Source organism: Cuculus canorus, chromosome 7 (genome assembly GCF_017976375.1).
Source record: "Cuculus canorus isolate bCucCan1 chromosome 7, bCucCan1.pri, whole genome shotgun sequence".
NCBI lineage: Eukaryota > Metazoa > Chordata > Aves > Cuculiformes > Cuculidae > Cuculus > Cuculus canorus.
In genome coordinates, this window is record NC_071407.1 from 21,099,700 (window position 1) to 21,111,746 (window position 12,047).

The 12,047-nt window shown below is 45.3% G+C and overlaps 1 protein-coding gene across 4 annotated transcripts in view; it reads left to right on the forward strand.

The window, feature by feature from the left end:
• The window catches only part of LOC104067984 (tolloid-like protein 2), a 92,822-nt gene that overhangs the window by 46,821 nt on the left and 33,954 nt on the right, over positions 1–12,047 (forward strand). For 3 of the 4 annotated variants that reach the window (XM_054070828.1, XM_054070829.1, XM_054070830.1), the window contains exons 3-7: positions 1,892–1,963; positions 5,063–5,233; positions 7,131–7,248; positions 7,672–7,850; positions 8,062–8,167. In XM_054070828.1, coding sequence (XP_053926803.1) covers positions 1,892–1,963; positions 5,063–5,233; positions 7,131–7,248; positions 7,672–7,850; positions 8,062–8,167 — 646 coding nt within the window. Of the gene's footprint in view, positions 1–1,891; positions 1,993–5,062; positions 5,234–7,130; positions 7,249–7,671; positions 7,851–8,061; positions 8,168–12,047 lie in introns of those variants that run through there. The other variant, XM_009570796.2, reaches the window with a different exon arrangement.

A 12,047-nucleotide genomic window follows, 5' to 3' on the forward strand; every position in this document is an offset into this window, starting at 1 on the left:
AGCCTGAGTATTTTACTTGTCTCTGGTTCATTTTATTGCTGTCTTTCATCATCCTTTTCATGATATTCTAATTAGTTATGTTGGAGAGGTAGAATTTGATACCACACTCATCCTCCCCCAAGGTTTCAGAGATCTCGCTTTTCCCCTGACCTTGCCTCCTTGGAAGGGCTGGAGAAAGGTATATGAGAAACCAGCTCCAGAGCAAAAGGAGAGTTTTCTAGCTGGCAGAGCAAGACTGATTCAGGTCTGGAAGATGTCCAGCTGTCTTGAAAGTGTTCTACATGGCATGTGGAAGAGTCTGCATGGCGTCTAGCAGTACTGTATGACTAACAGTATCTCCCTTTTTGCGTATGGTGGTTGACCATGCATTTTGTGATTTACCTTGCCACCAAGACTATAGAAACTTGCTCTTGCTATTACCTCTGCAGAGGTTGCTCAGCCTCCCTTCTGCTCACTGGGGACCCATGATAACAAAATGGGAATGAGGGAGGGGGAAAACAGTGGTGATGTCAGCACCACTGTCTTAAGGCAGTGAATGCAGTCCATGCCAGTTTTATTTGTTTTATATCTTTCTGTCTTGTGTTGTGTGCTCTTATCTAGGCACAGTTTTTTAATTGTCCCTCCTACTACCGATCACCATGGAGAGCTTTCCTTCCAAAAAGATGCTGGTTGGTTTTCCATGTTGAATCTGTTGACTGTTCAGTGGGTTGTTGCTCAGGTTTTCATACTCCGTGTCAGTTCTCTGGCTTCTGTGGTGTTCTGAAGTTGGACCTCACAAAACAGAAAGCCCAGGAAACCCAGAGGACAGACAGCTGTAGAAAGAAGAGGCTTGTTCTTCTCTTCTCCCTCCCCAGCTTTCTAACCATTTTTTTGTCCCTTTCACTGCATTTTTCTTCTACTGTCCCTGCTCTGAAGGTCCTCTCACTGCTGAATGATCCCTTAGTGTTTCCTCCCTCCCCACACTTGGCAGCTGCTGGTACTACACAGAATTCAGATCTCAAGACTCTGATTGTTGGTCAGCCTGCTTTTGAGAGATGGCAAAAATTTGAAAGCTATTGCAGCAACTTCAAGTACTTCCTGGAAGGTTGTTTGGCATAGCTCAGGTAAACAGTATACCAAGAGGCTGAAGAAAGTACGCTGAATCAGTGTGAAATGTCCCAGGCCCTTCCCTTGTAGGATTCTGACTTAAATTGTGAAGATTTGCACCTATTTGAATGCCCAGATGCTGATTTTTAGAAGTTCATATGTATTTTTCTGCACTTGGGCAAGAGATATCTAAACAAACTTTGAGAGCCTTTGAAGTATATGGTTTCGTGCTTGTCATAGTGGAGATTCCATCCTCCCTGCCCTGGCTCCTTGGTGGGACAATCAGGAGATTTCTGGGTAGAATTTATGGAAGGGTGCAAAGTCCTTAAGGACTTCAATTTTTGTATTCATTTAGACAATTTTAAGAAATTGAAAAATACCACAGTAAAATGAGTTGTGAATATACCTCTGCTTCTTTACCCTTTTTGGGTATGGGAGAGTTACTCTAGAAATATGCATTTTAGTGGAAGGTGAAGATCATCCTCTTTGTATAGTTCCTATGGTTAGTAAATCTCTGTGGAATTAGCCTTCCCGAGAAGATGCTCCCTATTCAGTATAGGGGAAACTAAGGCACAGGATGGTAATGAGTTGCAAAGTGTCACTGTAGGATAGGAAACAAATCCAGGAAAAGAGCCCAGCTTTATTAGGCTGTTAGCCCCTGCTGCCTGTACAGAGAAAGCAGCTAATTTCTGTGGCCAGAGGCCCCCCAAACAGCATCACTGACAGCTGCTGTCTTTTCTGTGTCAGAGCTCTGCCATCCTACTTACTCACCAGGAGATGTGTCTCTGCTCTTTTTCCTTTGCAGGAGGCCTGGGAGAACAGTTTCTTGTGTCAAGCGAGAATACCACTTCAACTGATCAAAAAGCAGTTAAAAAGGGTAATGTGGTACCCCACCCAGACCTTTGGGTATCTTTTATTTACTTTTTTTTATCCCCTGTGAAACCACTTTTTGTCGTGTGTACATGTGTGTGCCTCTATGCCTTGAAGACCAGCCTTGCCCAGGCATCTGCATTTGTTGCTGTTGGTAGACTCTGCAAGGGTAGCTGTGCCTTGTATAGTGTGGTGGGTTGACTCCAGCCAGCAGCCAAGCACTTACAGAGCTGCTCTGTCACTATCCCACTCCTCCAGCAGGATAGGCAAGACAGCAGAAAGAACAGAAGTGAAAAAACTCATTGGCTGAGATAAAAACAGTTTAATAAGTGAAGAAAGGAGGAAGAAAAAACCCAGAACCAACTGATATAGAGCCAATTGGTCAGCCTTGTTCATAAGCAGGGTGACGGTCAGCTAGTTTCTGAGTAATGGCTACTTTGGAAGGCAAAACCCCACAGTTTTTATTGCTGAGCATGATGACGTATGAGGATATCCTTTTGGCCAAATTGGGTCAGCTGTCCCAGCTGCATCCTCTCCCAGCTTTTTGCCTATCCCAGATGTACTCACCTGGCGAGTGGAGAGGGCTCAGCAATGTGAGAAAAAGAAAGCCTTGACACTGTGCAAGCACTGTAATGCTGGCAGGCTGCTCCTTCTTGCTATAGGAATGTTTCACCTAAACCAGTTTAAGCTTCTCTTCCCCTGAAGAATGACTGTTACCCAGGCCAAGTTTTGCAGTTGGCTTCTCCCACTCGTATAGGTAAGGCATTGCTTACAGGATCACTGCAGACCTGTGATCTTACGGGCATTCATGCAAGGCTGCCCTGTTCTGTACAAGATGTTTGCAACCCACTGTGTGCAGGAGGGATTGTTGTTTCCCGTGGACAGACAGAGGCACTGAGGCAGACGCGCAGGAGGGTGTTCCCTGGGGGACTGTTCACAGTCATGGCTAATACTGTGTTCACAGCCCAGTGCTGTATCCCTTCATTGGAGCTGCTTATGTCTCCTGAGCTTTTGGCAGGCCTGGAGTAGTGATGCAGTGGACAAGAGCGCTTGAAGAAGGTGTTTCTGCCTGCAAAGTTATGTTGGTGTTTCTGTCTGCCTGTTTTCACTTAGAGATGGGCTGATGCTGCTGTTGCCATAAAGCCAGGCTGTCTGGGCTGCAGGCAGTGTAGGAAGTCTCCTACCGGCTGCAGGAGAACATGGGGGCAAATGACTCCTCACTTGGTTTTGCTGGCAGGAGCTGTCTGTATGCAAAATCATGGAGAGTTTTGGCAGCCCCGGGAGCACTATGTGATTCAGAGACGGGTATCCACAAGACTGCTACCCTCTCAAGACTTCCTTCCAGTTGTGGCCCCTGTAATGCTGTAGCATTACCTCTTTACATGCATCTATCCTATGGAAGGGGAGGGTGGCTTTTATTCCATTGTGGGAATTCCCAATCCCAGAGCGTGGTGTTTAAGCATGGGGCAGCTTCTGAAATGCTGCTGCTGGGGAGGTGCTCAGGAGGAGAAGCAATAAAAGGCAGATTCCAGGCTTTGTCTTGCAGCTCAGGGCAGGGCCTACAGCAGGAAGGGCTGGACCTGGTGCAGCAGGAGGGAGGGTTTGAAGTTCATCCCTCCCATTCCCCTGCACTGCCTTAATTTCCTTGCCATTGTTTTGATCCCCTCAGCCTTGACAGTAGTGCTTTGCTTACTGGTGCTTCTGCTGGAGGGATGAATGGGAGATGAGGCTACCAGTAGCCCCGCTAGCCAGTGGAGGAAGGTCTCTGCAGGGCTTGTGCTTTTGCATAACCTGGCAGCCCATGTCCCTGGCCTGGTAAGCAAAGCTGCTGCCAGTCTTGCCGATTTCTATATTGATCACAAGACCACAACTAGAATTTTCTTGGAGCTTTGGAGAGGCCCACCAGCACTGGAGGAGCCACTGCCAGCAGTGCTGTGTCTCCAAGGGAGGATGGAGTTCCCTTTAGGCCAGCATGGTCTGCAGGTGTAGCAACCCCTGCATTCTACTACTCCTTTGCCCAGGTCTGGCTGGTGGGTTTGCTGTGAGATATAGGCAGCTTATCTAAGAAATGGTGGCTACACGGTCTTTGCACGTGCTAGTAAAGCCCAGATGGACTAAGGCTGCTTTGCGAATTGGAGTAACCCATGCCACAGCAAACAGAGGGTGAGCAGCCAGAAAGCTTTCAGCAGAGCGTATTTTCTGTTTGGTCAGACCTGTACCACGTTAAAAATGCAACTCATGAAGGTGAAACCAGGTCTAATCCGAGCTGCAGCAGGACAGATACAGGTCTTGCCTGAGAGCCTGCATGAATCCTCAGGCAGGTTTTATGTCTGGCACTGACCAGCATACAGCCAGGGCACCTCTTCTTTTTTAGCAAGAAATAAGGTACATGTTCTGTTTTTCCTTTTATGTTTTTTGCTTCTTTTCATTAAAATGAAGGGATTGAGCATGGATGGAGATTTGAGCTAAGTATAGAATGCCTCAGCTTTTCTGCCCTAAGTATCCCTTCCCTAGCAGAGACTGTCTGGTCTGTGTATGTTTGCAAACCACCTGAGACCCAACACGTGAAAACAAACACATTTACATAACACTTTTCAACCTCTAGTATAGATTTCAGTCTTAGGGGCCTGTTGTCTTCTTCCAAGGCCAACTCGAATGAGTAGTTGTTGCTGTTGTGAAGCTAGCCCTGGCAGAATAAACCTTTCTCTGGTGGTCTGGAGTAGGGCAGGTTAAGGATACACTGTGACATCTGGGCTAGTTTGACCTCCCTCCTCCCATTCTCCTTGTTTAAGTACTGTGTCCCCATCTGTGGACTTGCTGTTGGAGAGGGTGGGTGGCTAGAGACAGTAGGGGTGTCCCTTTATAGGTTTCTGGGAGAATAAGTTTGGCATAGTGCATAGGGAGGCTCCAAGACATGAAGGGCCAGGTTGCTACAGATTAACTGTCTAAGTCCCAAACAAATCACTGGCAAATCTGACTGTGGCTTCTGGTTTGGATTAACATCTTGCTTTTTCTGTTTTTCTTTTCCTGAAGCTCCAGGGTATTACCTGAGGGCTGCACGTGGAACTAAAGAGGATTTAAACAGTATTGCCACTCTGTCTTGCAGACGGCAGGCAGAACACAACGCTTGCAAGGAGACCGAAGATGAAGGAATATAAAGATGAGTCTGGGATGGATACACACTCCTCTCCCAGAGTGCGCAGGGCAACCACATCCAGGGCTGAGAGGATCTGGCCAGGGGGGGTCATCCCCTATGTGATCGGAGGAAATTTCACTGGTCAGTAGTGAAAACGTTGCTCCCTGTTTGCTCAGGGGTGAGTGCCTCAAAATGAGTGGGAATCTTGGGAGCAGAGTTTTCCCACAAATTACTCAGGTCCTTGGGAGCCTCTCTCCTGAGGCAGGGTGGGCATATGGTTGCACAACAAACTGTGCGCTGTGGAAGCCTGAGACTGAAGTGTGAGGTGAGATGGTTCTTTTCTTGGAGTCCAAAAAATAATTGAGTGACTCAGTTACTTTATTGATTGCTTCAGGGGTCAGCATCTGTGAGCTGCACTCATACCTTGTGTTTCTAGAAAGGGATCTTCTCTGCTATGGGAAGAGCAGAAGCAGGAGTACACTGGGTTGCTTTTTGAATCCTCACTTTCCCTGTGCGCTCTGCTTCTCACCTGCTGTTTTCTGGGCACCAGACTTCAGGGTCTCCTCTAGCTATGTAAGGGCGAGGAATGGTGAGCTAGGTCCCATGGTAGATGAGGAGCTCTCCAAAGTATCCTTTTTAGGATATTTATAGCATCTCTTTGGCACTGTCCAAGCTAAAATGTCTCTTGGAGCACAGCAGATCTCTTGCAAGTCTCTCGTGTGAAGCAAACTGCCAACTTGCTTTGATCCCGCCTCTCTGTAGTTCAGGGGTTCCCCACGGGATTGGTTTCTTTGACTTATGGATAAGAAATGCTCTCGTTTCACTGCAGCCAACTCTTTCCTGTCTCGTGTCCCCTCAATGCTGCCTCCACCATCTCACACTTAGATCAAAAGTACATTGGGCTGCAATGTACTTTGTCTCAGCAGCAAAGGGCAGTTTGTGAATCACAGCTGTACAGTGTAGGTTTGCCTTTCTGGTCCTGCTCCTCCTGCTAATTTGCAGTGATCTTCAAGATCTCTTTAACATGTTAATCCAGACCTTGTCTCATTTGGGCACTCATGCTGCTGTCAGGAGTCCGTGAAGCCCAGTGGGAAGGGTCTGTTCTCCTCCTACAGAAAGAGAGGCTTATGCAGCCTGGCAGAATATTGAGTAGCCTGCTAGCCACCGCTGTCCCTCCACATTTGTCAGAGAACAGCCATCTCCAGCCCTGAGGGTGTGATGAGAAAGTCTTCTCTTTGTTATGTGTTTCCTACTGCCCTAACCAGTCTGGAGTAGGTAACGCCATCCTTCCATTTGGGTGACTGTGTAAGAAGCAGCTCTCACCATAGCACGGTTCTCTCCTGTGTTCCGATTGGTGTTTTGCCTCAGCTTAATCCCACCCTGGAGCTCCTCTCTGTATTCCTTTTGTCTTTCTGATGTACTTCTGGCCTTTCCCTCCTCTCTAGTTCCTTCTGAGAGTGATGACTTGCTCTGCAGCCCAGTGTGTACCAGAGGCTGTATGTCCCTCCATTCAAGCAGTGAGCAGCAGTGTATCTCTACATCTTCTTACACTGCCCTGAGTCTGCTTCTATTTCCCACATAGATTTTACTTCTGATTTGAAAGATTGATGATAGCTTTGCCTTAGTTTTGTGAAGCTTCTGTAGCACTCATGAGATTCCTGGTTCTTGAAAGCTCGATGTGGTCGTGTTACATTATGTCATGAAAGCAACTTCGGCATGCTACTGAGTAGATCAGGACGCTCAGCAGCTCTGCCAGAATGACCTCTACCTGGTGCGGTGACATTTCTTGTACGCAGAAATACTTGATGTGCTTAACCAGGTTTTCTACCTGTTTAGTTGGAGCAATGAATTCATCAAGCACAGGGTGAGAAAAGGATGCAGTGAGTTAGTGCTGTAGTAGGAAGTGGGTCCCAGATTCCTACAGGTATACCATTGACCATTAGGAAGATTGACTGTTCCCCTATCCAGATGAAGTCCATTAGAGATTTTCCTGAAAGCCAAGGCTTCACTGTTTGCTGCTCTTGGATTTCTTTTTCAGGAACCCAAAGAGCTATCTTTAAGCAAGCGATGAGGCACTGGGAGAAACATACTTGTGTGACGTTTGTGGAGAGAACTGATGAAGAGAGTTTCATTGTGTTCACGTACAGAACGTGCGGGTAAGTGACACACACATTCCCTGCAGCTATCTGTGTTGCGAGCATCCCTTTCATTGACAAGTGGCTTTGTAAGTCTAGCTCTGCTCGGAACAGACCAATGGCTTCATGGGGGAATCTATCACAGAGATGCATCTATCACTCCCGTAAGGTTTTCCAGGATAATTTAGTATTCGCTCAGAAGAAGGTGGTAAGCCTTTCTGGATTCTTTTTCCTGGGATAACACTTAAGTGTATATATGCATTTTTACAGGTATGCGCTTATGTGTTTTCTTTATACGTACGCACACACATCTACGTAAGTACATACAGTGTACATAACTGCTGGCCTGTCCTGAATGCTGCCAGATGCCATCTCCTGTTCTTGTCTCTTAGATTTCCTTGATTCGCTGCTCTGCTGCATGGGTTTATGGGTTTTGTTTTCCAGATGCTGCTCATATGTGGGTCGCCGAGGAGGGGGCCCTCAAGCTATATCTATTGGGAAGAACTGTGACAAGTTTGGTATTGTGGCGCATGAGCTGGGTCATGTGGTGGGTTTCTGGCATGAGCACACACGGCCTGACAGGGACCAGCATGTCACAATCATCAGAGAGAATATACAGCAAGGTAAACTAGCACTTTAGGTTGTTCCACCTGGCTTTTGGGCGGGTGGAAACCTTCCTTGATGGACTTGTGGAAAACCATAGTGGTGTGTGAGCTGGGGTGGAGGAGAAGAAATATTGCTAGTCCTTACCTAGAATAAGGGTCAAAATAGTTGTATGAATAGAGATTTTGGATGTCCAGCTGTAATTGTTCCCTTTGTCGTTTGGCGTCACAGGTCAGGAATACAACTTTTTAAAGATGGAAGCTGGAGAAGTGAACTCACTGGGAGAGACCTATGACTTTGACAGCATCATGCACTATGCTAGGAACACATTCTCCAGGTGATAAATTCAGGGTTGCATGTCATTAGAGCTATTTTCAGTAGCTGTGATTGGCTCTATGGAATACATGGAGCCTAGAAGGAGACCTGTGATCTGTTGCATGGATGTGGCAGTTGCTCTGCTGCATTGCAAAGCCTGGAAAATACTTGAAAAAGCAAGGTCGATGAAGAGAATTATGGTGGACTCTTGTTTTCCTTTCCCCAGTATATTCACCCAGTGCTGATAATCTCAGAAACCTTCCAAAGCCACATTAGTGTGGTTTGCAGCCTTTCCGGACAGCGTGTATATATGTGTGTATGTAGCTGCCCACCTTCAAGGGTGCTAAAAACCACCTTTGAATCTCTTGGTTGTCCAGCTTATGCTTCCAAGTCACAATATTGCCTTCTGAATCTCTGGCAGCTTTGTCAAGGGAGAATTTCAGCTCTAGATCATGATTTTTAGTTGTTTGACTATTATTTTAACCATTTATGCATGTGCTTTAGATCATGGCTTCTGCAGCTCTGTGATTTTATGTGACTGGGATATTCATGGAGAAGTTTTCAGTCTTGTTCCTGCTCAAATAACTGGTCAATTTCTCTGTAGGCTGTTTGCCCTTGACTCCCATCTCATCCCTCCAGATGCAGCCCATTTTGTGATCAGTCAGCTCTACTGCATAGAGAGGTGAAACGGGCATAGTTACTTATGTCCTGTATTTGGAATAAGAGCTACTGCATGACCAGCTCCATATTGCTACATGATTTGAAGTTTTTTTCCATACGTCCCACTACTGCTCCTTCCCAAGAGCTTTCCTTCACTACAATCCATGAGTAAAGGGGATGGGAGGCAGAGTGCAAATATTCACACTCTTGAGAACTTCTTGTTGCAGAAATTACATGTGTCTTTGGGGCTTTTTAAATCATCTTACTCCCCAGTTGTATGGAATTGCCAAGCCTCTTGTTTTGTGCTTTTGTTTCAGAAACTTAGGTCTGCCAAGGGAAAATTATCAAACTTGCTACAGAACTACTGTTCAGATGGGAGGAGATGGTGGCTGGGCAAGGGTGCTTTGCAGCCTTAAGAGTTTCTTTGGATCAGATACCCAAAGCAAACAACTTCCCTTCCCCTGAGGCATCTCCTGAACCCTTCCAGCATTTGCTAGGCTCTAGAAGGTTAGAACTGTCTTACACAAAAGCAGGATTAAGTCATTATTGCCATTTATATTGTGGATACCTTTCAGTCTGTTTTTCTTGGAATCCAGAGTCTTTCAGAACACTGCTGGGTCAAAAAGGGATAAAAATGGCAAGAATCCTTCTAAATTTAAATTAGTGCTTAATAGGATTTTTAAGTCTGTTTCCTATAAGCCCTTTGTCTCCATGACCCACCCTCACCCCAGCAGCAATCTTTGTGCAGTAATTCAACAGAGCACTAAGTGCCTCTGTAGACTGATTGTGCACTCACCATAAAGAGGCAGTGCTGGGAACAGGCTTTTACTTTACCAAGACCTGTCTTGACATCTGCTTCCCCTTTAAGGGAACGATGCTTGGTTTGACCAATCAGTAGAGATCCGTGAGTGTATGCATGTCTCCTTCCCACCTTATTGAGTTTTGTAAGTGCTGGCTGATTGCAACCCAAACCGACAAAAGCAGAGAGCCCATGAACATACTAAATTCCAGCAAGTTTCATTAAGATCAGTGGCTAGGAATGGAAGAGAGCTCCCGTTTGAGCCTGCAAGGGAAGGTCTGTTGTGAGTGTGTTAATGCAGTAGCAGACATCAGGAAATCCACATTGGAAAAAGATGGTGTGTGCACACTGCAAATGGAGATGGGGTGTGTGAGTGAGGAGGTGGTGAAGTACACAAAGCCATGTCTGTGAATAATTGTGTTGAAGCAACCTTGTTGTTTATAGCTTCTGTGAATATTGATAATTCCAAATCATATGGTGTTTGCAATGGTCAAATGCTGCCTCAAATCCTATGCAATTGAAAAATTGCTGTAGGAGTCACTCCTTATTCTCAGTTCACAGTGAAACATACTTCTCATTTGCCTCTGTGTCTAATAGGAACAGGAGTATGGCACAAGAGACTGTAATGACAGCAGTAACAAGTTTCCACCATGGGAATTTCTATTCTTGTCTATGTCAGAAAGTTGCCTGTTTTGAAGAGTGGCTGCAGGCTTTTATTTCCTGGTGCATTCCTTACAGACATGACAGCAAATTAGATTGAATATTGCTGTCTCATTAAACAATTTCTTTTACAGCTGTCAAGATCCATAAATGGCAGCTTAGGAATAAGAGAGTTTAAACCTCTACAGAGCCCTAGGCAAACAGCGGGTTACCTTAATTCATTAAGCCTCTTGCTAGTAGACATGGCAGCTCAGCCTGGAGTTACAAACTGTGACATCTGCAAAGCTTGTGTTTGAATCAGCATGCAGGTAGCACTGCCTGCATGTCAAGGGGCATCTTCTTGATGTATTTGCAACACGTCATCCTAATCCTGCACAAGACATATATACATACTTTTGATGTGTGAACTAGATTTATGTTGCCTCTCTTCTGCACATGGGGATACAAGTACAGAGTTGGAACAAAATGTAGCTATCTGCAACTGAGTGCTTAACCTGCCCTGAATATCTGCTTTCTTGAGTGGTGTTTAGGCACCTGTATCTGTTGCCTTCAGACAGGACAGTGGATGTTAAGCATTTCTTGAGATCAGCTGATAATTTCATAATGTTTGTATGACAGTTTACACATTCAGGGCACTATATGGATAATAATGACTCTTGAGAATATATCTTCTCAAACTCCATAGTTCTTAGCTGGTAGCGATGGGGATGGGGGATTGTAGTGTTTGATTTACCGCTGCATTGGGCAGCTGATATGTGCTCTGGCCATGCCTAAACAGCAGGTGAACAGGGCATCCAGGACTCCTGGGTTCTTTTCCTGCCTCTGGGAGGAGAGGTTAGGTACCTCATTCAGGAATGGTTCTGGTGTTTGAGTTCCTGAGGTGCTCTGTTTAATGATGTCTGCTTGGTGTTTATGAATTTATGAGCCAAAGTGCCGGTGCTCTTCGAGAAACCAACCAAACGTGCAACTTGACATTGTTAAGCAGATGAGGTTTGGGTGGACAGCATGGAACTGCTGAGACCTGTGTGGTTTAGGCCAGAAAGACTCTCCCTCTGTTCTCAGTTCCTTTGATTGTAAAGTAAACTATGCTTACTCCCTCCTTGTTTGGAATCACATTCAGCAGTGCTTACAAAATTCAGTTGGTGAAAAAGTGAAACTAAAAATCTTACTGTCCCAAAATAGTGTACAGCCTTCTAGGAGAAAAAAAAAAGAAAAAGTAATGTTTGGCAGATAATAAGGGATCATAACGTAATTTGATGCTGTGGTTTGTTTGCATTTTGTGAGTAATACTCCAGACGTATGCTATGCACGGGAGGCTGTGGGCTGTGAATACATAGTCATGAGGGCTGGAATGGGAAAAATAATCAAAGATTTGTGTGTCTAAGTGGTGCTTTCTCTGTTAAACTTTGCCATTCTTCCCTGGTTGAACCTGGAGATCTGCAGAGAGCATTTCACTCGCCACAAAAGTATGTCCCTGCCAAATGTGGAGTTCTACTGTGAACACCTGAGGAAACTTGAAAATTTACTGTGAACATATTGATATGTTTCTCTGTTCATGACATTTCTGAAATTAGAGGATTATTTTTGATACATAAGTTAAATAAAGTAAATAAGTTAAATAAACTCAGCCTCAAGCGTGCAGCTGACATGTAGATTGCCAGCCTGAATTTGTCAATCCAAATCTGATGGGCTCACCTCAGAGCTTGTAAGCACTGATTTTAGTGCACTGAAGAAAACCCCAACATCCCCCATGCAAGAGTCAATTCTAGTTTTTAAAACAGGT